The sequence below is a fragment of the Anoplopoma fimbria genome, chromosome 21, assembly GCF_027596085.1.
Source record: "Anoplopoma fimbria isolate UVic2021 breed Golden Eagle Sablefish chromosome 21, Afim_UVic_2022, whole genome shotgun sequence".
In the NCBI taxonomy this organism is placed as follows: Eukaryota; Metazoa; Chordata; class Actinopteri; order Perciformes; family Anoplopomatidae; genus Anoplopoma; species Anoplopoma fimbria.
Genome location: NC_072469.1, coordinates 5,591,996 through 5,618,877, shown reverse-complemented (window position 1 = coordinate 5,618,877; position 26,882 = coordinate 5,591,996). Strand labels below are relative to the sequence as shown.

At 40.9% G+C, this 26,882-nt stretch overlaps 3 protein-coding genes across 7 annotated transcripts; 2 read left to right on the top strand and 1 right to left on the bottom strand.

Annotated features, from left to right (window-relative positions):
* Positions 1-615: 615 nt before the first annotated feature.
* On the bottom strand, positions 616-7,616 carry zgc:111976 (uncharacterized protein LOC553663 homolog). Of its 5 annotated transcripts, none has more exons than XM_054622539.1 (18): positions 6,573-6,631; positions 6,313-6,385; positions 6,074-6,159; positions 4,938-5,013; positions 4,793-4,847; positions 4,537-4,663; positions 4,431-4,459; positions 4,221-4,292; positions 4,063-4,137; positions 3,661-3,737; positions 3,520-3,582; positions 3,283-3,403; positions 3,039-3,163; positions 2,675-2,787; positions 2,348-2,546; positions 2,157-2,252; positions 1,894-1,996; positions 616-1,739 (listed from the first exon to the last, which is right to left on the bottom strand). In XM_054622539.1, exons 3-18 carry the CDS (start codon positions 6,155-6,157, stop codon positions 1,379-1,381), a joined length of 1,776 nt encoding a protein of 591 aa, XP_054478514.1. In that variant the 5' UTR covers positions 6,158-6,159; positions 6,313-6,385; positions 6,573-6,631; the 3' UTR covers positions 616-1,378. The 5 variants fall into 5 exon arrangements, with proteins under 5 accessions (XP_054478514.1, XP_054478516.1, XP_054478513.1 ...); XM_054622541.1 differs by having other exon boundaries at positions 6,334-6,385; positions 6,573-6,601; XM_054622538.1 differs by lacking the exons at positions 6,313-6,385; positions 6,573-6,631 and adding an exon at positions 7,560-7,613.
* On the top strand, positions 6,949-12,754 carry ralaa (v-ral simian leukemia viral oncogene homolog Aa (ras related)). The gene is made up of 5 exons (XM_054622543.1): positions 6,949-7,123; positions 8,540-8,767; positions 8,906-9,114; positions 9,334-9,508; positions 9,598-12,754. Exons 2-5 carry the CDS (start codon positions 8,654-8,656, stop codon positions 9,718-9,720), a joined length of 621 nt encoding a protein of 206 aa, XP_054478518.1. The 5' UTR covers positions 6,949-7,123; positions 8,540-8,653; the 3' UTR covers positions 9,721-12,754.
* Positions 12,755-15,257: 2,503 nt separating this feature from the next.
* On the top strand, positions 15,258-24,137 carry cdk13 (cyclin-dependent kinase 13). The gene is given in 16 exon segments (XM_054623055.1): positions 15,258-17,236; positions 17,661-18,227; positions 18,330-18,488; positions 18,593-18,732; positions 18,940-19,110; positions 19,199-19,388; positions 19,492-19,548; positions 19,671-19,772; positions 19,883-19,960; positions 20,740-20,856; positions 20,950-21,081; positions 21,169-21,365; positions 21,865-22,069; positions 22,071-22,369; positions 22,606-22,832; positions 22,835-24,137. Coding segments are annotated over 16 exon segments (4,230 nt in total). The 5' UTR covers positions 15,258-16,100; the 3' UTR covers positions 23,288-24,137.
* The last annotated feature ends 2,745 nt before the right edge of the window (positions 24,138-26,882 follow it).

Below are 26,882 nucleotides of genomic sequence, written 5' to 3'. Positions count from 1 at the left end.
CCAATCAGAGTAGAGGACACATTATCTCTAGATATTCTGAGGATATAGGCCCGCTGACAGAAGAGAATGGTTTAACCACACGTGTGGGAATGCGTCTATGAATAGCAGTCATACAGGTCATTGGATATCTGGAAGGAAAGCTGCAGGACAAAACCAGTTGTCTGCTGCTGACAGGGGACTTAATATTCTGGATACAGGGTGAAATTCCTTTCTAAATGCACACAGCCGACAGATCTACTGAGGATAATGTGGTATTTTGGTCTAGACTGACTTGTGTTCTCGAATTAGATTCACAGATTAGTAAAGCGTCACTGGTTTAATCTCAAATTTGTTCAAAAAATGTCAAGAGTAAACATTCTTTCAATATAGCAAAATGTAAAATGCCTTTAAATGAAGCTAGACAGACAATAAAAGTTAATCTTTGAAGAATATTATGGTAAACAAAGTGTAGAGAAGTGCATTGAAGTGTTTTTGCTTGAACATCCAAATGTTACTTTACAGTTAGACACACATGCTTTTTTTAAACCGTTAAAATATGAACACAAGATTTCACTCTCTATAGCAAATCTTTAAAAGTTATAAAAAAAACATGCCAATTTTTAGTCAAACATTGCTTTCAGCTCCATATAAGAACACATTCCTACAATTTGAAGATTTTTTAATGGGGTATGCCATAACTTAAACTCCACACAAAGAGAGAGTCAACACTTGCACATTTGAAAACAAAGAGGTCATTGTTCAAATTCTAAGCTAGCTCTCTAATGTCCCGTACAAATTCAAGGAAGCTACAGACCCAAGAAGGTGCACACTTTTTCTTTAAAAGTGCAAACAACTGTTTTTGCACAATGGCCCTTTGTGATGCTTCTCTGCATTACATGACAAAATATAATGGTATAGGGCATTTGTGCTATATTGGTATTGGCTTGCACCCAGCAAAAGTTAGATATTTCAGAGTGAATTCTACAAAGGTAGTACAGTCCTACACTTCGACAAGAAATGTCTTTGTTACGAGCCATCAAGAATGCACTTTAACTACGTTTGATTGTCTCACATGGCACCAATCAACTTCTCTTGGCTGTCTCAGAGAGGTCAAATGCCAAACCTCAAACCTTTACAGGCAGCAATCTCTGCCACACTGGAATGCAAAGTAAGAAAAGGTTCAGCTTTCTGCAAGAGATGGATATGATCGTTCATTTAGTTAAACTGCTGCAGCTAGAAAACATTTCTAGGGGACTGAAAATAACCAAATACAAGATACACATGTTTCCTGGTAATTCACGATGTTAAGTGTGAAGAAACTTTTACCAAAACATTTATTCATATTTACACATTTTCAATGGATTAATTTATGCCATAGCATGTAAACACGCATAGAGCTTCAGATGGGCTCTGACAGCTGCCCACCGTTGGTCATCCAGTGTGAAAACACACCCACAGGACTGAACGGGTAAGGGTCGACAGCAGGACTCGTGTTTATTTCAGGAAGGAGCTCACATATGGCGTCAGACACGACACAGCCGGGCGAAGCAGAGACACAGACGCTCTCCTCTGGCACAGATGCACTCTGGGAGAACGCGGTCGTCGAGGCGCCGTTGGTGTCGGTCACAGTGGTGCTTGAGGGAGCCGAGTGGTCATTTTCGGCCTCTGTGGTGGCCGGGCGGCTGGGAGAAATGGGAGTAGAAGTGATTTCCTCCAGCTTGCTGTATAACGTCGTCATGGTCACAGGAACGGACATGAATCTGAAACAGTGTTAGAGGAGATCAGGCTGAGGCCAGGATGCCAAGATGTGTAAAGTTTTAAACTACTGATCTTGTGTTAAAGTCAGATTTTTCCCTTGATGCATGCCAGAGCAACCATCCTCTTTAACTGGAAATATAAGTTTTGAAGCCATACCTCTTCATGACAGTTGAAACATATTCATCTATAGAGGGATCTTTTATCCCTGATCCGAACAAAGTGCAGGTAATCTGATTAGAGTCACATACGTTCACCAGCACTGTGGGGGGGGGAAGGAGAAGAAGAAAGCACAAATAGGTCACACAAGTCAGTTTTCTATCATTATTTGGAGTTTTCTTAACACTATGGACCAAAAAGGATTAAAAATCCACAATCAATCTGATAAATAAGGCCTTTGTCGTAGATTCTGAAATGCTCACAAACAGCGAGCAAATCCGTGTGAGGTTGGTGGAAGGTCACAGAAAAGCTGGTGTCAGACTCTGGAAGGACTTCAAAGTGCAGGTCACAAACAAAACCTGGTGGCAGAATTCATCAACAACACCATCACATCATTTTTACCTGCCAACTTCTGCATGGATGACCTTGTTCATGTGTACTCAACCTCTCCTACCTGCTCTGTCTCGCTGAGAAGTGATACAGCTCCTCAGCAGCGTGTTGATGGCACACTGGTGTCGGAGCAGCTCCAGCAGGGCCGGGACATGGGCAGGGTGGGTGAAGGGGATACTGTCCACTGCAGTCGCTCTCTGGGCAGACAACTCCCATGCCTCTCCAGGGAGGACATAACTGTGAATCACACCGCCAGGAAGAGGCTGCACAGAAGAAAAAAAACAAAAAAACGATCGATTCCTTTTATGTCATACAGTACGCCTAACGCTTGTATTATTTACAGTTCTTATTGGGCTTAACAAAAGTGTGTTGATCAATCATTCATACATACCACTGTAGAAATAGTATCCTGCTCATCAAATGTCTCCCCAGGGAGGTTTGAACGTCTCATCAGAAGCTTGGGTAAGGCTGCCCACTGCAGGTCAACATCTGGTATAGCAACATCTAGGAAATATCACAGATGGGGAACAACAGAGCATGAGAGGGGATGATGCTTAAGGCCATTTGTTCAAATACTAATAATAAACTTAATTTATGAAGTGCTTTTCAAAATAAAGTTACAAAGTGCTTTACATGGTTGAACCAAGATTATAACATTTTTAGGACTTCTGGCAAATAAAAGCAAGCAAAAAAAAATGAAAGGTTGCAAAAAAAAATTCATTAAGCAAAATTAGGGACAAGTTCTTTACACTGACCTGTAATTTGGCTGAGCTTGTTTACAAAACACAACATCATTGGTACTGGCGGCTGCAGTTTGAGGAGAAAGCAGGCGGGAAACATCTCACACGGTGCTTCACTCGACGGCAGGAACACGGGATGACTACCACAGGACACAGTTTTAGAACATCAACACCACCAGCACTGACATTCACATTCACTGCGGGATGCAAAAAATTGAAAGTATCCTGTGGCGTAAGGGATTAAACAGCAACATGTCACCCCTGGGGATCCAGCTGTGGAGGCTGTGGGATCACAGATGCCACCTGAAGCTTGTGAGTCACATCACTGACACCTACGATTACCTGGGCGGCCTGGACGAGCGCCTCTGTAGCGGCAATTTCTTCAAAAAGAAGATTTTGTTTTAGGAAATGTTAAGGCCCTTTAAAAATGTTCCATGCATAGAAACGTTAACAGGTCTATAAAATGATTTGTTTGGCAGAGGCTTTGACATCTTACGTATATCTGAGGTCTTCATTTCATCAGTCGGAGGGGTATAGAACTGGATCATCAGGGGGCAATCTAAAGTGATAAATTAAATATTAACTGAAGAAAAAGATGCATTCATAATTTATGTTTTGGCTTCTTCTTGTTATGTACCTTCTTTACCAGCTGTTAAACACCCAATTCTGCCATTATTAATCATGTCCATTTCTGGCTCTGAGTCTTTTGGCACCCTGAAAACACACATTTTGTACTAAGGCTGCTTCAAATGAGTATTTCCATTATTATTCTGCAGATTATTTCTCAATCAGTCTTTTATGAAATGTCAAAAAGTAGCAACATCACAATTTCCCAAAGCTCAAAGTGATTACCGTTTCATCCATAGCAGTCAAAAGGTTATATCTTTAATGTACTATCATATGATGAAAACAAGCAGCAAGTACTTATATTTGACAAGCTGGAGTAATATGAAAAAACCCCATCAACAAATATATTAAATGTCTCTTTGTCGCAGCTCTTAGTTGTTTTAGTTTTAGTTTGTGTTTTTATGTCACTTACCTTGGCAGTTGTGATATTTGCTGCAGGTCTTTCCCGAGCAAATGCAGAGATGCAAACAATTTTAATTTTATTTCACTGAAACATAAAAAAACCCACAAATAGTTAAGTGACTGCATGCAATTTAAAGGTTAAATCATAAGTTTAAAGTGTAGATATACTTGTCTCCAGGGATGTTGTACTGATTGAAGAGGCCCGCCAACTTCATAGAGAACTCAGCAAAATCTTTCGACCTGCACCGTAAAAACAAAACAGTACCATCAGCAGCTAAAACAATTTATCTTTATGTAATCATTTAAATAGCTCTGCCCTCTTCATCTGGCAGGCAAAAACGACAACATTAAAAAATTCATCGCAGCTCAAACGCTTACCTCAGCAGCTGGAGAAAGGACTCGCTGGGCTGCAAGACAATTTCATTTTTTTATTATCAAGCAGAGTAAAGGAGAGTAGTGGGAATGGCAGTGTGGGTCCACTTACAACAGGGGATCCTCCATGAGGGGCCACCTTCACCTCCTCCACCCCGCCATACGGCAGCAGCACCACCTCCATGTAGAACAGGTCGGCTGTCAGGTAGCATGTGGCCTCCGTAATGTGGAAACCCATTCTAGGAAGGGGAGAGAAAAGAAGCTCTAGAAGGATAATATTGTTGATTAAAAAAAACATTAGATCAATAATAAAAGATCTTGAAGGGCTTTTGAAGTCAAATATCTCAAGTCCTAAGTCAACTCTCTACCCTTGTTGTTTGGCAATCATCTCCAGACGGGACCTCATGGTCTTCATAGAGGACACTGAAACAAACACGGACCAACTTACTCACACGTTTAGTCACATATATGTACTAAAATACACACTGAATCATTGGCATGTTGTTTGGTTACCATTAAACACTTCCTGGAGCCTTTCCAGTGATCTAACCAGCGGCCCACAGGGTTTGGATTGGTCTTTGGGTTTGTCCTATCGGGAGACAAAGGGACGAAACAAAAACAACAATGGAGCGGTTGTGTGGCAAAGTCATCCTTGTGTAAACAGTCCTTGGTCCTCCCAGCCCATGCCATGACACCATTGCAGTGCAAAGGGGAACATTGACATTTTGGTTGCTTTGCACTCTGAGATCCATGTGTTTTTTAAAAACCAGGGAGGCTGTAGAAATGTGAAAATACACTCTGCATTGCCCGTGTTTTTTTGAAAGAAGCCTGGTCCCACAAAAGTCCTATTCAGCATCACTACTGGCAGGAAACTGTATGACTCGACCCAGCTGCCTTATCCCCCTTTGGACCACACATCACTTCAGACCACCAACTAATCACGCTTCGTTACGAGACTCCAGAGCCTGACCACTGCCAATGTCCACTTTGTATTAATCCCAAAGTATTATCTATCCGGCTGCTCCACCCATGACAAATCTAAAGAAAACGAACACACACCCTCTCATAGCCTCAAGCACACACGTTATTATAGCTGTGCTAAATACGCATTAAGAGCACTTTGCACTCTTTTTGTTGAGTGCTAAAGACCTCACAATCTGGGAAGTTTTGCGCGTTTGGCCCTAAACTTGTAGCATGATCACATACATCTGCAAGTGAAGCATCTTCCATTGAACAAATAGTGATAGTGTCAAACGTATCAGAAGCAAAGCCATGGCCAGAATGTTTGTTTTGTTTCAGAAGAGCTCACTACTCATAGTATGCCATGTGGTTGAAGCGAATCCAAGTTACCCTCAGTGCACAAACTGATCCGACAACAAAGACGTGTGTGTTGCCGGTTAGATGACCTCATGCCCAGTGGCATTACCAAACCAGTTCCTGGTTTGCAGCATGGCATCATACTAAGAGAGGCCATCCAGTAACAAGTCGAATTACTTTTATTTAAACAATCATAACCTTCTCTGCATTGAACCAATATAGGGAACATACTTTCAAATAACAATAGGGATTACATGTGAGAGTTTATGTGGGAGTTGAAACTAACATGCTGATAAAAACAGAGGTAGTGTTCACGTGGATATTTGTCTTACCATGCATCTTCGGACAAGCTGAAATGTTTCATTCCATGTCTTCTCTGCAAACTTTAAGTGCAGCTCAGAGATTATGGACTTCATGACTAATGCATACAAAAGTGGAAAATATGACAGGCATTAAAACTACAACATCCACACCCCTAACATTTGTAATAGCCTTTTCTACAATTTAAATGAATATTAAAGTAGAATTAAAATTGTTGTTTTAATGAGAAAATGTAGATAAAAACATCAACCTTGAACCAGCACTACCTTACTCCTGAGAGTCACCCTTGCTGACTTCAATTAAGGGTCTCCACCTGAGCACACCTGGCAACATTTATACTATTTATTTATCCAATTAATCAATTAGTGCATGTTCAATCCACTGCCCTTAATCTGTATTCCATGCGCAAGGAATTTCAAAATTTGTAATAGCCTTTTCTACAATTTAAATTAATATTAAAGTAGAATTAAAATTGTTGTTTTAATGAGAAAATGTAGATAAAAACACTACCTTACTCCTGAGAGTCACCCTTGCTGACTTCAACTAAGGGTCTCCACCTGAGCACACCTGGCAACATTTATACAATTTATTTATCAAATTAATCAATTAGTGCATTAATGTGTATTTCATGTGCAACCACGTCGCAAGGAATTAAGGAATTATTTATTACACACCTGGCAACATTTATTTATCCAATTAATCAATTAGTGCATGTTCAATCCACTGCCCTTAATGTGTATTTCATGTGCAAGGAATTAAGGAATTATTTATTATTCAAAAAAAAAAAAAATATTTGTGAAAAATTTATGTTACAATCACACCCACACACAAAAAATAAATAAATAAAAAAATAAAAATAAATAAAAAAATAAAAAAAGGTGAAGCCTCGTCTGGTCGTCTCCCTGCGGGCGTTGTCAGACGGAGCCGAGCCCTCAGCACAGTCAGTCCGCTCTGGAGCTAGCATAGGGAGCTAGCCATGAGCTAACAAGCAGCTAGCTGAGCCTCCTCCTGTTACCACCACCTCCTCCTCCACCTCCTCCACCACCATTCACCAACACCCGGTAGGTGACATGCATCACACCCACGCTGCTGTTCATGTCATGTTTATTTTTATTATGTCTCATCATTTATGATTAGCTAGCTAGCTAGCTAGCAATCCTATGCTAGCTAACCCTTTAGCTTCGGCTAGCGAGGATTCGATCGAACGTCTGTTGCTTGGTAACACATGTAACCAAGCAACAGACGATTTATCCTCATCACCTTAATGATGGAACGACCACGTGACGTCCTCCAGCTTAGTTAGCTTGTTAGCTCAACCTAGCTAGCTGGTTTAGCTGCTGTTTACATGTGGACAGCTGACTAGCTAGCTAACAGTGTGTGCAGTAATTCTATGTTTTCCTACTCAGTGGTTTAAAGTTAAATGACATAGCCTCTCATACTGAATCATGTTATTGACTTTTAGTGCCTCCACCCTTTTTTGTTCATTTGTATAATGACCTTCTGGCTGCTCTCCCATCTGTAGATCCCCAGAGAGGCCTGTGTGGACCTGTGGTATGGTTCTCCCATAGCCTCATTGGTTCCTGGACTGTCCAGTATGGATGGGAAACCTGACCACTAAATGGCTTTGGCACATGTCACATTTCCATCCAGATTCCACATTTCAATACAGCCAGATGTTACCCAGAAGAAATATATATTTATTTGCTGAATGGCTTTCACAGGGTCCTCTCGGCTTAGTGGAATTTGCCTACTGTTTGTCATGATGTAAAGTAGTTAATTCTACTTGTCCGCATTTCATCAATGTTGTTGGGTTTGCTCGAGGGATGCCACAAGTATTATTACACCGCAGCTTTGTAGATTTATGTTTGGACTTCCAGCAAGTGAAAGTTGGCTGCAAAATCGCCTCGCAATCACAAGGCCGTCGACTTGTTTTTGCTGATCTATACGAATGGCCGTGGATGCACTTTTCTGGCAGACCCTTTTTCTTCAAATTTTCATTTTTCACATCTTCCACATAATATCTGCATATTGTGTTAGGAAACGCTGCCTCGAGTGTTTTTTTTTTTTTCTTGTAATGAAATCAATTTTTATGACTTAAAGAAAAGAAATAAGCAAAGACAAAGTAAAGGAACAGTATGCACTAAAAGCTACATTATGGGACATATAATATTTCTGCAGAAGCATAGCTGCACGGAGGGGCGATAAGGAAAAACACAGATTATAAAGCAGTTTCTGAAGTATCAATCTAGTGCTGGCGGTCATTATCACATTTCATCTTGCGGTAGTCTTAACCAGGAAGAGAGAATAATCCGGTGCACTAATGTTACATTTACAGTGTAATGGCAGTTTCTCCTGGTTACATTTTTATAGCTGTGAGACGCAGTGATGGCTTCACGATCTAACTGCAGAAATGGAATCTAGAGCCTCGGAAATGATGATGAAACATCTAAGGATTTCTTTTTTCTTTTTATCCACAGGAATTATCATTCGGCCCTCGGTTGCAGCTGGATTTTACGGTCTTCGTTTCGCAGTCCTTCCCTTCACCTTGACCTTTCTACCTTTCACACTCGGATCTCTCGGTACACAGAGCCATGGCAGCTGCTAAGCCAAAAGGGCAGAACTCTCTAGCCCTCCACAAAGTGATAATGGTGGGCAGCGGAGGGGTGGGGAAGTCCGCCCTCACGCTCCAGTTCATGTATGATGAGGTGAGCAACTTGCATCACAACAGTCAAGTAAAATTCACATGTTGTTGAAGTAGGGAAAGTTTCACTTGTTCGTCTAATGCACAACCAAATTGACCACAGTTGTTAACATAAATGTTGTTTTTTTTCCCCCCTTTGTAGTTTGTTGAAGACTATGAGCCCACCAAAGCAGACAGTTACAGGAAGAAGGTGGTGCTGGACGGAGAGGAGGTGCAGATTGACATCCTCGACACAGCTGGACAGGAGGACTATGCAGCCATCCGAGATAACTACTTCCGCAGCGGCGAAGGTTTCCTCTGCGTGTTCTCCATCACAGAACTGGAATCATTTGCAGCAACAGTCGACTTCAGGTCCAGTAGCACACTATGTTTCGAGCCATCCATTCAATTTAATGACCGTGACCATTTGGTAAAACGCATAAAACAATCATTGTTGTTTTGACATTTTGGAACATCATAAAAGGAATCTGTATTTTCTACGACCCTACCTCCTGTAGTTTAACAAGCAGTAGTCTGTTTTCTTTTTACATAATTCACGGCTGATTGACATTTCTTCTATTCTTTTTGCAGGGAGCAGATCCTGCGAGTGAAGGAGGACGAGAATGTGCCCTTTCTCTTAGTCGGTAACAAGTCGGATTTGGACGACCGACGGCAGGTCAGCGCAGACGAGGCGAAGGCACGCGCCGAGCAGTGGGGCGTGTGCTACGTGGAGACTTCCGCTAAAACACGTGCCAACGTCGACAAGGTACGACTCACTAGCACAAGTTTACCTCATTGATATTGAGCCAACAGGGAGACGTGAACCCATACTTATTGTGGTTTTTTTTTAAACAGGTGTTCTTTGACCTGATGAGGGAGATCCGGGCGAGGAAAATGGAGGACAGCAAAGAGAAGAACGGGAAGAAGAAAAGTAAAAGTTTGGCCAAGAGAATTCGAGAGAGATGCTGTATTTTATAGTGGTAAAAGAGAGCAGGAGTAGCTGCTTGTGTACATATACATTTCTCAGACATTTGCGTTTCTTTTGTGCCCATACCTGACCATGACCTTCCGTTCCTGGCTAACAGGACATCTGACCGCGTGTCGGGGAGTAGTAAGGTGGCACCCCCCCATACACCATTTATAGCTCTAACTTTTTGTGTGCTGACACTCCACATAATAATTGATGTATTCTCTCTCTCTCTCTCTCTCTCTCTCTTTTACTCTGACCACATTACAGAGTGTAATACATGGATGGTGTTTGTTTTAAGCCTACGCTTGACAAGAGGCTAGGGCCCAAAAATGTTACAAAACCTTTCATTGTAAAAGTTTGATGTTTATAATATATTCAGACAGCTGTGCAGTTAGAAGAAAAAAAAAAAAGATACAAGTGAAAATGAAAGTGTCAGAGCCAAGGTTTAAATAGGGAAGTTGGGTAGGAAATGTAAGTGGACAGACTCAGCAGTGTAGTGTCAACCCAGTTCATCAAGTGCCACCAAAGGAAATGTAGGTTGCACCGGTGAATTGAAAGATCGTAACTAAGAGCCGAGAATTCGATGCCATTCCCATTTGTTGTTTTACACCTCAGTTCTTCTACGCGGTAAGGTTATGAACACTTATTTTATATCTGCAGAGTCAAACTTTTTCTTCCTTTTCTTGTCCTCTTATCATATCAAGATATAAGTGCACTAATGTTTCCATTTTCTTTCCCCCTCTCGTCACTTTGTTGAGTCCTCTCAAATGCACAAACAACATTGATCGTTACCCCTAAATCTGTGAGGGGTTTTGCAAAACTTGAACTTTTTTCATTTAGAACATTTCAGAAGTTTTACCTCATTTGGCCAACGACTTTCATTGCCTGTTTTTTTTTTTTTTTTCCTCCTGCGATAAAGGAATCCCTGGTGCTCCTGATAAAAAGGCGATTCCATAACACTACATCCTTTTCGTGCCGTTTTTAAAACGCATCATAAAGTTGATAAAATGAATATCTTAAAGTCATGTAAAGCTTTGTTTTGCCAATTTAACTTCTCCTTTCTACGAATTTTAATCACCAACCATGTAGTCCGCTCTTTTCTTTTTACTTAAATGTATTTCTTAATAAGGACTTAAGTGGGAATGAATTAATGGATAGATGAATTTGAAAGCATACAATATCCAGAAAAAATAATGCAAGCCTGATAAAAGTGAAGCGGTACCTGTCCAAAAAAAAAGTTGCTCTCAGTCACCAAAGAAGTTTGCTAGCTAGCACAAACAAGTGCCCGCCTATAACTGGAAGTGAAGTGAGCGTCTGAAGGAAGCACTGCACTGTGTGTGTGAAATCTGTCTTCGCAAAACTGATGGAGGCAAAAGTTGAGGAACTTTAAATGTGGGAATGAAATGCAAAGTTACGGGCGAATTAGTAATTCACGTACAGTGCATCACTGTTGCCTCTCTGTCCATTGTGAATGTGAATGTGAATAATCCCCCCCCACCCCCATACGCATCCTGTTTGCCTGTAATCTTAGCCTCCCAATGATATGCAGAGTTTTAAAGGTCATTGACATTCTACTTTGTTTACCTTTTTGTTTCATTTTGTGCAAGGCTACCCGGTGTTCAACGTCTTAATGAAATACCTGGCCTCTTCCTTTCCTCATGCAGAAGTCATTTTACAGGCTAGTGAGGATTAAAGCAGCGTAAAAAAATTGGCAAAATGAGAATGCTATACTTGATTAACATCGAAATTGCATTGACCAAAACGCACTGTGAAGTCTGCTCCTCCATTCTCTTAGTACCCCTTTATGACTGAGCCACTTTTTGTCTTTTAACTTATTTAAAAAATAACTTATTTTTAATTATCAAAGTGTGACCACTATCCAGAGTTTGTTTCCACTCTGATCCAGTTTAAAGAGTAAATGTATTTGTGTGTGCGTGCGCGTGTGTGTCCGTTGCCAACAGCAACGGCTCACCATTTACATGCAAGGATTTCCTCAACCAATGGGATGCCCCACACTGGAACCTATGCAAAAGATGATTGTTGTAATTGCAAAGAAGAAGAGAATATGAAGCTTGGAGACTATTCAAAACAGAGTCAGCAAGTGCACTGAAGGCATTTAAGCTTTAATGCTGATCAGAGATCTGACCACAGAGCGACTGCTTTTATATTAGAAAAACACTAAGTTAATGCATTAACACTGAATAACTCCTGGCTTTGATTACAGGCTTTTGTTTTGTCATATATTTCATTGTGTATGTTAATTGTACTAAAAAATGACAGTAATGCAAAAGAATGTCCGTGGTATTTCGTGTAAACTGAAAAGCACAGTAGAGAGAGTTTTGAGTTTGAAGATGTGGGACTCGAAACCCAAAATGTTGGGAACTTGTGGCAGCAGAATGTTTAGAACGTAGTTTGGGTTAATTTGTTTTAAGGGCTATCCTCCAGTTCACCATACAAGGATTGAAACACACGTGAAATTTAAAGTGACAGGCGCAGAAAACTGACATATAGAGTTAGAATCCCAGTCTGTCGTGGCGTACCTTCCTCAGCTTACAGCCATTACATTAACTGCTGCCTGTCTTCATCTTTGGGGGATTGCAGAAGCTACCACCATAGTGCTTGTTTACTCTTAACATACGCTTAACACAGTCTAATTCTTGTTTCAGTGCTTTAAGAAGCAGAAATGTATATTTATTTTTCTTCGTCTTCACGTTAATATGGCCGAAATGTTTTCAGTGGGGTTTAATCGGTGATACTAAAACAGATATATGTGTGAAAGCTTTGAGCAAACTGTCCTACGGGGTATTAGAATATCTTGTTTTGCCTTTTTATATATAAGTACCCTTGGAGATAAAGAGTAGATATCTATGTCTTTGATTGGATGGTTGTATGTTTGCCATCAACTCAATGTTTCCTTCATGTTTACTTATTTTAAACATAACCACTAATGTAGCCTATCTGTTTGTAAATGCAAGAGGTGAAGCTTACATTTCAATTCTTTTTATTTGTGAGTTATTTGAAAAATGGCAAATAAAGTGGATATTACTAATAACATTTTCCAAATGTATTCATATATTCTTTGTCTGGACTTGAGTTATCGCACTGAGCAGGCAGAGGGCTCCTCTGGGACTTTGCACGTTGCTCATATTTCATCACCTGCAGAACCCGACCTTTTCTATCGATCAGGGGAACGTGAATTTAAAGGTTTTTGTATCATTAGTTATCATTAATTCTCCGATAATTTTAAACTGTATAATGTTCAGTTCGTGTAATCACAGACAGCTTGTCTTAGCCCATATCTCAGTGTTAACACAATCACACTGATTCTTTGTGCTGCAATTCTATATCCATGTGTCATGGAGGAGGACAATGGGAAGTATTGATTCACTAGTACTAGTACAGACATGTATCATAGTTGGTTTAGGCCTAACATAACTGGAATTTAGAAATAGCATTTAGAGCACAATGCAGACTGCTGGCAACATCTTTTTTATTAAAGTGAAGTCGGTATGAAATTGGTAATGTGCCCACATTTAATATAAACATATTGTCCAGATAATATGGGGATATATTACAGTTTCTAAATACAGCTGTAAAATATTTAGCCAAATAGCAAAATTAGAGACTGTATTTTAGTATTTTATTTCAGTATTTTTCTTTGCACAATACCAGTAATATTTTTAGTAATTAAATATGAATGTCACTTTCATTTAAGACTATATTATTGTAGCAAATACACATCAGTCGTTCGTTTTCTCTTGTTTTGTTAATATTTGTATATAACATATATATATAAATTAACCTTCCCCCAAACTGAACATATGGCAGTATATAAAATAACAATAAAAAATACAAATATCATTTGAAAATAAATAAATGGCTAAATTATAAATTAAAACATAAATTCAGGAAGAACAAAGATTTACAATGAAAATACTGATTTAGTTCCTTCCTGTATATAGTTAGAAATACTGCCATATGTTCAGTTTGGGGGAAAGTTCATTTAAACAGAAGCTTTCTTCCTATGTTAGTTGATACATTGATTTTAAAATGTTTCATTTTTTTTTTTATTTTTTTTTTATTTACATTATTTGCATTTATTTATTTATTTCAACTAAATTAGTATTCTCATTGTAAATCTTTGTCCTTCCTGAATTTATATTTTAATTTATAATTTAGCTATTTATTTATTTTCAAGTGATATTTGTATTTTTTATTGTTATTTATATTAATCAATAATTTAGTTGAAATAAATAAATGAAAATATGAGAAACTTTCTTCCTATGTTAGTTGATACATTGATTTTTGTATTTTATTTTATTTACATTATTTTCATTTATTTCAAATAAATTAGTATTCTCATTGTAAATCTTTGACCTTTTTAAATTTATAATTTAGCCATTTATTTATTTTCAAGTGATATTTGTATTTTTTGTTGTTATTTTATAAACTGCAATATGTTCAGTTTGGGGGAAGGCTCACAAAGATTCACAATGAAAATATTAATTTAGTTGAAATAAATAAATGAAAATATGAGAAGCTTTCTTCCTATGTTAGTTGATACATTGATTTTAAAATGTTTCATTTTGTTTTGTATTTTATTTTATTTACATTATTTTCATTTATTTATTTATTTCAACTAAATTAGTATTCTCATTGTAAATCTTTGACCTTTTTTAATTTATAATTTAGCCATTTATTTATTTTCAAGTGATATTTGTATTTTTCAGTGTTATTTTATATACTGCCATATGTTCAGTTTGGGGGAAGATTCACAATGAAAATATTAATTTAGTTGAAATAAATAAATAAATAAATGAAAATATGAGAAACTTTCTTCCTATGTTAGTTGATACATTGATTTTTTGTATTTTATTTTATTTACATTATTTGCATTTATTTCAACTAAATTAGTATACTCATTGTAAATCTTTGTCCTTCTTGAATTTATGTTTTAATTTATAATTTAGCTATTTATTTATTTTCAAGTGATATTTGTATTTTTTATTGTTATTTTATAAACTGCAATATGTTCAGTTTGGGGGAAAATTCACAATGAAAATATTAATTTAGTTGAAATAAATAAATGAAAATATTAGAAACTTTCTTCCTATGTTAGTTGATACATTGATTTTTTGTATTTTATTTTATTTACATTATTTGCATTTATTTCAACTAAATTAGTATTCTCATTGTAAATCTTTGACCTTTTTTAATTTATAATTTAGCCATTTATTTATTTTCAAGTGATATTTGTATTTTTCACAAAGATTCACAATAAAAATATTAATTTAGTTGAAATAAATAAATAAATAAATGAAAATAAGAGAAGCTTTCTTCCTATGTTAGTTGATACATTGATTTTAAAATGTTTATTTTTTTTGTATTTTATTTTATTTACATTATTTTCATTTATTTATTTATTTCAACTAAATTTCAATGAAAATATGAGAAGCTTTCTTCCTATATTAGTTGATACATTGATTTCTTTTTCTTGTGGTTAAAGCTCTGTTTTGAAAGAAGGGGTTTCCCTTGCCGGTGACGTCACCGCTCATGTGGATGACGTACGCGGCTGTGATTGGTTCCCACCGACGCACCGGGCCTGTAGTTTGAAAGCCGTCCGGGCCCTGGCGACATGAACAAAGTTACAATATCTTCTTCCACAAATAAATACAAATGATTTTTTGTGCCATCTTGCAACCTGTGACGAGAGGTGGAGCAGCACTGGTGACACCGCGTCTTGAGTTGCGTTGAACTCCACGCAAGGAAAGAAAAAAAAAAAAAAAAAGGGAAGCTAGCAGGCTAACGAGCTAGCATGCTAACGAGCTAGCATGCTAGCCGACTCGCGTGCTTACTCCACTTCCTTGTTGCACGCTGGAGTGTGATGGGAGGCGAGGAGAAGTTTGAGTCGGAGTTTGTTTTCTTCTTCTTCCACTTCAACACCGTCTGGTCGATGGGTCCACGTACTCGCAGGGAGCTGCACCATTGCGGGGAGATGTCGACCGGAGAGCCGCTGCGGGCTTTGAGCGCCACCGTCTAGCCGCGGACGCTGTTAGCTTCAGGAGGCTAGCTGGCTAACTAGCATTAGCATTATTCTGATATTTCCGTCCTGGAGCACAATGGTTGAGTGCCACCTGGCTCTGTAGCTGAGCATATTATTGTGTGTACTGCTCTGTGTTATAACTCGCTTTTTAATTGCACATGCTACGAGCTAGCTTCGCAATGCTAACGTTGTGATTTAGCTAGCTAGCTGGCTAGCCTGCTGTCTTGATTGTGTATGTTTGGCTCCACGACACGACAAGGAGCATAGTTAAAGTGAGGTGTGTATATATATATATATATACATACATACATATATATTGATCTCTGGGGGTTGTTTGGTGGATAGATGCCTAATTCAGAGGTGCTTAGAGAGGCTCGGGGAAGGAGCCCCTCCAATCAGAGGAATGCTAACAGGCAGGACAGGAGGAGTAAACCGGGGAGCGGTGCTGCTCAGCGGGACAGGCACCGGGAGAAGAGGCGGCCGTCTGCTTCACGGAGGAAGAAACGCAGACAGACTAAGGGGAAAGACTTGTTGAGTGCTGGTGCAACAGGAGACCCTCATGTGGACCGAAAGGGCACTTTGGTTAAAGACACAGAGCTGAGGACACTAGTAGAGTATGATGATGTGAGCTCCCAGTCAGAGAGATTCTCTGGCAGCCCCTCTCCTAAACTTGACCCCCATGCTGACAGGCTCTCAGTGGACAGACTCAGTGATACTGACTGTAATGGACCAGCTTCCCCACACAGGAGACACCCGAGGGACAAGGCGGCAGTGTGTGTCAAAGAGGGACAAACACGAGGACCATCCGAGAGGAGCAAGCCAGAGAAGGAGCAAAGCAGGAAAAAGGACCGCCAGAGCCGGGAGAGAGACTCCTCCAAAGTTAGGAGTGGAGGTAGCCTCGGTGGCTCTAAAAACCTCAGAGACACTACAAGGAGCAGTGACAGAAATGGCAAAAAGACGTCTTCATCTCAGGCCTCCCAATCTGCAGATAAAAAGGATTCAAAGAGGCAGAAAAGTAAAACAAGATCTGACAAAGAGACCCCATCTGCATACAGAGATGCTCCACAGTCTTACAGAGAAGACCGGGAAGACCTCAGGGCATACAAGAGAAGTCCTGGTTTCAAATCAGAAAGTCCCTATGGGACGTCTTATTCATATAGCTACCAGTCTCCTGGTGGTTATAACCAGCAAATATCTAGAAGGAGTCCAACTTACGGGAGCAAAAGACTCTCTCCCAGTTCTGCATATTACAGCCGGGACGTAGATGGGTACGGGGCATATGGTATGCCAAAGTCACCCAGTTCATACTCCAGCAACAAAAGAAAGAGATCTCCAGCGAGCCCAGCAAACTGGCGCAGGTCCCCAAGTTATGGCCGACACAGTCCGTTCGAACAAGGAGAGTTCGGTGCAAGTCCGTATGGGAACCGGAGGAGATCACGAAGTCCGTACAGAAAGTCCCTGAGCCCAAGTCCAGATGTCAGGTTAGTTCTTGCAAAGCTAATGGGATGATTTGTGTGCTTCATTTTGTTGGCAGTTGTGTAACTGTGTGGCGCGTTTTTGTGATGTGTTCATAATAAGCAGTTTAACTTGTTGGACATAGATTCTCCACAACAGTGGTTGTAGTTTTTTGAAGTTTGAAACTATGGTGCAACCCAAACAATGACACATTTAGAACCTTTATGTTTTTTTGAGGCCTTATGTTTTCTGTCAATATTCACCTTTACAAAAACCTTTTGAGCAGACTGTCCTGCATCTGACATCGTTGTAATAACTTGCTTTAAATGTAATGCCTTTTTATATTTAGATATCCACTAGATTTTATATCTCATGCAAATACAACAGTCACATGAACTTTGTAAAGTTGAAACAAAATCTAAAAAGGTGTCCATGTCTTTTTCTCCACAGGCGTTCTGCTAGATCACGTAGCAGAAGTCCATATTCATCCACGAGGCATTCTCGCTCTCGTAGCCGTCACCGCCACTCTCGCTCCCGCAGTCACCCGTCTAGCCTCTCCCCGAGCACGCTCACCTTCAAAACCAGTCTCGCTGCTGAACTCAGTAAGCAGAAAAAGGTCAAAGCGGCAGAAGCAGCGGCCAAGGCCAAGAACTCCAGCAACACATCTACTCCAACCAAGGGTTCCTCATCTGCTCCTCAACCCAGCCCCAAGTCCAATCACACGTCCAGAAAGGGTCGCCCTCCGTCTCCACCGCAACCAGAGAAAGGTCCCAGAACTCCCACATCGATCCAGCCCCAGTCCCCCGCTGACAAGTCGGCCAAGAGGACCGCCGAGCACCAGACCAGCAGGGACAGAGATGGAAAGGGGAAAGATGACTCGGTACATCGGGACAAAAGGAAAGCACCAGCAGCCGGACAGAGCAAAGACAAGGAAAGAGCCACCGTTCCGCTCATCTCCACTCTACCATCCCTTCCATTGCCCCTAGCGGTTCTTGAGCACATGAACAAAGGAGAAAGGTACGTGTGTCGTTGTGCCAATTGACCTAGAATTCTTATTCATAGTTGATTGTCAAGACTTACACTGTTCTCTCCGTATCTCCTGCATTTTTCTTCTATCAGCTTGAAGGACAGCTTGCTCTCAGGGAAGAAAAAGTCAGAGAGAAAGGCCCGTCAGCTTCTCTCCGACTTGCCCCTTCCCCCTGAACTTCCTGGTGGAACGTCTTCCCCACGCAGCCCACCCGACGACAAAAAATACCAAACTCTTCGCCGGAGACCTAAGTATGTGACGGTGCATTCGGTACTTTATCGTCTTTTTTTAAGATGCTGTTTTCTGTATGTTCACTTTGCTTCCACTGACATATATATTTTCTTGTAATTTCCAGAATCTGTGGCCCAAGATACGGCGAGATTAAGGAAACTGAGATAGATTGGGGCAAACGCTGTGTGGATAAATTTGAGATAATTGGAATCACAGGGGAAGGCACCTACGGCCAGGTGTACAAAGCTAAAGACAAAGACACTGGTGAGTGTTTGGAAGATAAACGTTCACATCAACATTGTAAACATGGATCCATTCACAGTGTTCTTTTGAGGTGATCTTGAGGTTGCTGATGATGCTAATCTCCTATTTTAAATGTTCGGTCGGCAGTGGTCATAGATAAGAGCCTGCTTAGGGTGACAACAGCTCATGATGAAATCTTAACACGCTGTTCTTTCTTCGGTTCCGTAGCTGAAATGGTGGCTTTGAAGAAAGTTCGTCTGGACAACGAAAAGGAGGGCTTCCCAATCACAGCCATCAGAGAGATCAAGATTTTGCGACAACTCAACCACAAGAGCATCATAAACATGAAGGAGATCGTCACAGACAAAGAGGATGCTCTAGATTTCAAGAATGATAAAGGTACATTGTATTTTTTTACGGCTCTGTGATCCTGCCACACAATGTGGATTCTTTTTTTGCTGACTTAATCTTTATTCTCTCGTCTCAGGTGCTTTCTATCTTGTATTCGAATACATGGACCACGACCTAATGGGTTTGCTGGAGTCGGGCCTGGTCCATTTCAACGAGAGCCACATCAAGTCGTTCATGCGACAGTTGCTGGAGGGCCTTGATTACTGCCACAAGAAGAACTTTCTGCACAGAGACATCAAGTGCTCCAATATTCTGCTCAATAACAAGTGAGTCCTTTATTACTTTTACACTCACACAAAATAAACATGTTGTATTACATAGTCACAAATAGTTCTCTCAACGCCATACATTTGTTTCCCTCCTATTCAGAGGTCAAATAAAGCTTGCAGACTTTGGTCTTGCTCGGCTGTATAACTCTGAAGAGAGGTGAGTCTCCGATGACCTTAGTAGATATACACCACACTTGTTAAACCGTCCCGCCTTCACAATTATCTTCACTCTTGCGTGTGATTACACAAACAATACTTGTCTTTTGTTCTCCTTTTCAGTCGTCCATACACCAACAAAGTCATTACACTATGGTACCGTCCCCCAGAGCTACTTCTGGGAGAAGAGAGGTACACGCCGGCTATTGATGTGTGGAGCTGCGGGTAAGAACAAGACGGTTGTGGTGTTAATGGATTATCTGCACAGTTGGTATTTTCTTTTTTTTCTTTTTTTCTTTATAATGATGAATCATATCTTGTTTTGTCTCTCACAGATGCATTCTTGGGGAACTGTTCACAAAGAAACCAATTTTTCAAGCAAACCAGGAGCTTGCCCAGTTAGAGCTTATCAGGTAAGTTTAGTCTAAATCATGTTCATGGTTGGATTTAAGATCCAGTTGTGAGCTCTCGACTGGTTCCTACAAAGTGCTGCACCCACTGAGAATGGGTTTCAGCTGTCTGAAACAGGAAGAGAAAGCACTACTAAATCATTTTTTTCTCACTGATTGCCTCAATCCACCATAAAGCTGCGCAACCACAAGACGTGTTTTGATTAGCGAGCATCACTTGTTTTCTTATGACTGGCCTTGTTAGAGGAAAGTTGAAGGTTTTGTGATTAATCTAGTGTAGGCAGTCTGCCTCTCCTGTGGAAACCCTGAACATTTGTTCATATCGGTCTTCCTGTGAGCTATGCACGGTGTAACATGGAAGAAACACAACTGTGTTGGTTCTTTTTTAACTGTTGTTTCGTGAGGGAGGAGAGAACATAAGCTCTTGTATACAGTACCAGTCAAAAGTTTGGACACACCTTCTCATTCAACTACTGTGAATAATCTAAAATATAAAACATATTCTGGTTTGTTGAGCATTTGTTTGTTTACCACATAATTCCATATGTGTTCCTTCATAGTTTGGATGTCTCCCAATATTAATCTACAATGTAGAAAAAAATAAAGATAAAGAAAAACCATTGAATGAGAAGGTGTGTCCAAACTTTTGACTGGTACTGTATGCAAATGTAAATTCAAGCAACAAGTCAGGCCAGTTTTCTAGGTGTTGTCATTATGAGATATGTAAGAAGCCTATTGGGTCTACACATTGATGCGTTAACAAATACATTTCTGTCTTTCAGCCGAATATGTGGCAGCCCCTGTCCTGCTGTCTGGCCAGACGTCATCAAACTTCCCTTCTTCAACACTATGAAACCAAAGAAACAGTACAGGAGACGGTTACGAGAGGAGTTTGCTTTGTAAGTTTATGTCTGTGACGTCTAGTTGAATATTTTGAAGATGTGACCCTCCAGCAGTGCATTGTACTGATCTTGTTTGCTTCTGTTGTCCAGCATCCCTCCATCTGCCCTGGACCTGTTTGACCACATGCTAAACTTGGACCCCAGCAAACGCTGTACAGCTGAACAAGCGCTGGGCAGCGAGTTCCTCAAGGACGTGGACCCAGACAAGATGCCCCCGCCAGAGTACGTTTGACTTCATGTAGATTGCAACATGTTTTATCCGACTGTTTATCACCACGATTACAATGTTAACGGTTTCTGTCTCTCCAGTCTTCCACTGTGGCAGGACTGTCACGAGCTGTGGAGCAAGAAGCGCCGGCGACAGAAGCAGATGCCGGAGGAAGCGGCGGCCCCTAAGGCGCCACGTAAAGAGCTGGGCCTTGACGACAGCCGCAGTAACACCCCGCAGGGCTTCCCTGCTCCCGGAGGCGTTAAAGCTCCGAACACGGCTGCTTCAGCGCTGCTGGGTGAGTTTAATCTTCTGTTTGTGTTTTTAATTATTATTAGCATGTCAAATAACTGTTGCACTCACTTTTAATGAAAGTTGCTTTAATGCATTTTGTTGATCTTTCTTTACCTTATCCTCTGATGGTCATACACTTGAGGATATGTGTATAGACAGCACACTAAATTTAAGCTTATTTAGGTAGCGCCTTTCTTCAATACTGCTAAACTGTGTGGGATTTTTCACAATGGTGACTTGTTCTAGTGATGAATCAGCTTGGTCGGGTGAACCTGTAGTCTCATTTTATACATTCATTTCACACAGGAGAGTGATTGTGTCATTATATTTGGCATTTAAAGGTCTCTTAAACTATTATGACTCATTGAGATTGTAGCTTCTTGTCAAATCTCAGAGACGGTCAAAGGAAGAGCTAGTAAATGAACCGCCGAGCTTATTCCATCCAGATGTGTGTTCCCAGGGTGAAGAATGCATCTCTGAGTGAATCTTCTTTCTTCTAACAGACACAAAGGGTCCAAACTCCCAGTTAACCCAGGAGCAGCTAGCGGTCCTCCTGAACTTCCTCGGGCAGACCAAGGGTTCAGCCAACACGGCCCAGTTTGTCCAGTCCATGGGCACAAAGGTCAACCAGGAAACGTTACAGCAGCTCTCCAAAGCCCTGGCGCCCACCGACCCAGCCGAGCCTCCTCCTCAACCCGCACCGGCGAAGCCTCCCCGCCCTCTGCCCCCCCGCAGGCGTGCCCCGTACGCCCCCGATGCCCAAGCCTCCTTCGCCCCCCATGTCTGCACCGCCGGGTATTCCAGAAGGAGAGGCCGCAGCTGCCACGCAGACGGCCATGACGATGCTGATCGCTCAGCTCCTGCAGGCTCAGCAGGCTCCGAGGCAGGAGCCGAGCGACGGTGGAGAAGGGGCGGAGAGCGTCAACCCTGCAGGAGCAGCAGCACCAGGAGGTCAGCCTCTACCTCCAGAGGTCAAACAGCCTCCAGAGCCCAGCCCCGTCTCTCCAGGTAACGCTTAGTCGGTTTGATCTTTTCTGTTAGCCAGCTGAACATGATCTCTTCTCTTGTGTAAAATAAGAAAATAACACTTTCTTTAAAACCATTTACTTGGATAAGAAGAAAGGAAATTCACATTACATCAGCACACAAAAAGTCTTAGTAGTTAGAAAACAAAAACATAATAAACAAAACGATTAGAAATACATTCCAACATGTAGTATAATGATGTCATCTCTGTCTTTCAGTGTCTGAAGTAGGTGGCGTGTCCATCCTGCCCCCAGACCAGAGACCACCTGAGCCTCCAGAGCCACCGCCACACGCCGACCTGGACTACCGGCAGCCTCCACCTGAACCCAAGACTGGCCACGCTCCACCTATTGCGTCTGCGGGCGGAGGTGACGGAGGGAGACCCCCAGAGCCAGACTACCCACCCCTCCCCACCGCAGAGGGGCCCGGATACGGCGGAGACTACATCCATCCCCCCCGCCGCCCTTCACTCCTGCGGGGTTCGTGGACGGTTACATGGGTCACATGTTAGGTGGCGGCCTGCCTCCTCACGCTCTGAGGGAAGTGTTCAGCGGACCTGGCCCGGCTGCTAGCTCCTCATCCGCCGCGGCCCACCCGGACCCCTTCCCCCCAGGCTCTGGAGCCACGGGACCCAGCAGCATGGTGTTCACCGGAGACCAGGACCACCGTTTTAAATACAATCACAGTCCGTTACCTGTAGAGGGACCACCTAACCCCAGCGCTATCCACCTGTACAACCACGCCTTGGCTAGAAAGGATGGTGGGCCTCCTCCACCCATCCCAGCACCGGGACAACCCTGGGGCTCCCCTTCCCAAGTGGGGGCTCCGCCACTACCCCTCGGCTTCGTCCCACACGTGAACTCGACAGCAACAATCAGGGGACGAGGCCTGCCTTTCTGAAAGACTGGGAATAGGAAACGGCAGTTTGTGACTATGGACAAAAGGTTCGAGGACTCAGGTTTGAGCCCGAAGCCTCTCAGGCCAGGCCAGACCAGAGGGATCGGGAGATGCACACTCGGTTTGTAATAACTTAAATTTGTGTAAAGCATTGTATTCCTCCTCAGTCTGGAATGTGGAGTACGTTGCAGAAGGACAGCCGAATAACACCGCAGGAGCTTTTCTTGCTCATACCATTTTCCTATTTTTTTGTAATCTATTCTGCTGTCTTTTAAATTAAACTTTTACCTTTTTTGTGTGTACATTTATCAGGCCGGGTACATTTTAAATCTCTACCTTGGCCTTTCTGTAATTGCTCCAGGGCAAACTAGTATTAATGTTTTGCACTACTGACTGAAGTAGGCGGAAACTATTTTAGCTATGAAAGGAAATTGATGGCGTGCTTTATCTGCACAATTAGGAATACGACCAGTAATGTAGTGTCCTCTTTTTATTATGGCCATTATTCTGTTGAGGCGACGATGGCTCAGATTGGGTTGATGGCGTACGTACCAGCACAGGGAGATATTGGAGGAATAAGGACTGTTCGTTCCAGACAGACTGGTAGCACTTGGACGGCTGCAGCGAATCGGATCTATCTTCATGGAGAAAGGCTGTTCTCATTTTTAAATCCCACATGCCTTTTATTTTTTTTCCCCCAATAGGTGTTGTAAAATCATGAACAAAACAAAAACACACACACACACACACACACACAACCCAAGTTCAAAAACAATGTCTGGTTTTTGTTTTTTTTGTACTGAAATGATTTTGTCCCTCTCCTTCCTCCTTTGGCAAATGTTTATTAAAGAAATGCCAACAACGTATCAGTGTATTTAATTACAACAATGATTCCTATTGAAGTTCTCACAGTCATAAATATTATAAATGACCAGTCGTAGATGTGCCGACTTCATAGATGGCACCACTGGATGGCAGTGTCATGTCAAACATCACCTCTCTGCCTTACCTGCAGTGGTCTCTCATTGCAACAGATGAATATGGTTTGTGTGCTGCAAATTGACATTCAGTGCTGCGACTGTTAGACCAGCGTGCTCAGTCGTAAGTCTCACTCAAAACCAATAGACCGCAGCTGGCAGCCACTTTTTCGCTCCAGTTAAGTCTTGACACTTTTATATACACCATTCATAAAATGACAAGCTCCTTGAGAAAGTCGATATAATGCAAATTGACATTGTGGCTGTATTTGTAACATGAAAGCTCTTAGCTTTATATAAAGAAACTGCCAGGTTAGCACTGCTGAGGCTTTTATTTATTTTTTATCAAGGGAGGGATAGTTTAGCAGATAGCAGCACACATCACGTTTCAGACAACTTATACTCAACCTGGGATACAGATACGGAGCAGTTCATCTGTCAGGATGAAAGAAAGTGTTCCGATAGCTGACAGCTCCCAGTGGACTCCATCTTCAAGCACTTTAACTCAATTCTTTGAACTTAATGGAAAACAGTTTCTTAGAGATCACAAACCAGACCTCCTGAATGCTCCCTCTTAATGCCAACTTTGATATGCAATTTTTCAGGATGTCGGTCGACCTTTTTTTTTGTGCCATTTTTACCTCTATCAAATAAGGCTTTCAAATAAATTCAGCTTAAAAACAACATTCCTTGCACATCACATTCATATAAAACGATTTTTTCCAATAGTGTCTCGCTAAAGACAGTATTAGGGGTCGATGAAGCATCAAATTAAGAATGAATTCATGAAACAGGCAGTGTATCTTTGGAGAGAAATCAATGCAGTTGGAACAATTCACAATGTACATCACTTTACATGCCTTTATACAGATATATCTGGCTATTACAGATTATTATCGAAGTAAAAAGAAAAAAACACAATTTCAAAGATGGAAATGTAACGTTAAAAGCTCCACAACATCAAGAAAACCAATTATATTACACTCAGGTGAATCCAAGTGCAAGGACTGGTGCTAGAACATATTCAAATATTGGGAATAGCTATTTAAATGAACATTAAAGGCTGCCTTACTGACCTTAAATGCTATACCAAACTACATAAGGCAGTCGCATCTTCTGCTTAATGATATTCTACATGCAGCTGCAACAGAGAGACACACGTCCGTCCTTTGTTTTACTCATCATATCCACATCTGAATTTGCCACGCGTCACATCGCTGGTGATGAAAAAGTGATTATCTCGGAGAGGTTCCGTTCTGCAAAGCTAATTCGGAACGTGGATGAGAGCTAGTCTGTGATTAATACGGCGTGAATGATGGATTGCTGAAAATTCACGCCAGCTTCAGTAGAGACTGGCAGCACAGTAATTTTTGTGTGAGTGACTGAAAAAACAGTGAGTACAAATGATGAGAGTGAGACAGGAAAGGTATGTTAGACCATGGTTTTTGATCACAGAACCACATTTGGTAAATTCATATCTTAAATGTTTAATTAAGTATATGACACTGAGGGGGAAAAAAGAAACGTACTTTCCCATGGTGGTAATATTTAACCTAATGAACAGCCCAGGACAAGTCATGCTTTTGTTTTGTCCTTATGTTGGTCTCAAATGTTCCTCACAAGATCCAGTCCATTTTCCAATTAAAATAGTTGAAAACAGGCTCCAAACATTTTAGTACAACCCAGGCCTTTTCCAGATCATAAAATACAAATAGAGAAGCTGTGTACAGGTGAGCTAACAATTCAGTCATGTGACTTTACTTGTCAGGTAAGCGAGTAAGCAAGCAAGCAGAGTTAAACACAAGTCACAAAGTGCTACGCAGTAAAGGACATCAAATCAAGTTAAATTAAATACATGAAACATAAACACCAGAAAAAATTATACAAGTTGAAAACGGACACGAGACAAGTACAAGCTAAAACATAAAACACCACATGCTTTTTTCTATGAATCCCCTCCTTCAAAATTGAATAAATAAAATTGCATATTACAGTAGATTTTAAGTTTAAAAAAGTAATATAAACTAGGCTACTTGTAAACAAGACACATGCTTAGTTGAGGAGCTTGATATAACTCTCATGTTTGTACGGTTGTAAATTTGAAGCTAGCAGCTTAGCTTAGCTTAGCTTAGCTTAGCTTAAAAGCAGTCCAAAGGTGAACAATTCACCTAAACACCCTTAAACTCACAAATGAACATGTTTTATAGTATTATGTTTAACCCATACAAAAATCTAACAGTAAAAACTTTGGACAAACTAAGTTAACTGGCTACTGATGCTAGCTTAATATTTAACAAACAAACAAAGGAGAGTAGAACCTCTCTGCTAACTCACAGCAAAAAAGCTAATAAATATTTCTACCAAAACTATTCCATCAATTAAAGCCATGAGATTATGTATAAATAAATACATATTTCATTTAGGCATTGCTTCGAACACATTCCCCCAAATTCTGTCGGTTTGAGTAATGGTTGGCTGTAACCAACAGGGTATTTTGGGGATCCTTTGGCAGTAATGGAATATAATATTATTTAGTATGTTTTCTTTAGTGTTTAACCATCTGAAAATATGATTAGTTGTGTTTTGTAACCCTACAATGAGCCGTTTATATCTGGATCTAG

Bases quoted from the DNA above. Each gene is read 5' to 3' on its own strand.
- zgc:111976 (XM_054622538.1), bottom strand. The intron at 2,253-2,347 runs GTAGGAGAGGTT...TTCTGCCACCAG, and splicing joins TTCTCAGCGAGACAGAGCAG to GTTTTGTTTGTGACCTGCAC. The intron at 1,740-1,893 runs GTATGGCTTCAA...ACACTGTTTCAG, and splicing joins GTTTCAACTGTCATGAAGAG to ATTCATGTCCGTTCCTGTGA.
- ralaa (XM_054622543.1), top strand. From the start codon at position 8,654: ATGGCAGCTGCTAAGCCAAAAGGGCAGAACTCTCTAGCCCTCCACAAA. The intron at 8,768-8,905 runs GTGAGCAACTTG...CCCCCTTTGTAG, and splicing joins TCCAGTTCATGTATGATGAG to TTTGTTGAAGACTATGAGCC. The intron at 9,509-9,597 runs GTACGACTCACT...TTTTTTAAACAG, and splicing joins CACGTGCCAACGTCGACAAG to GTGTTCTTTGACCTGATGAG.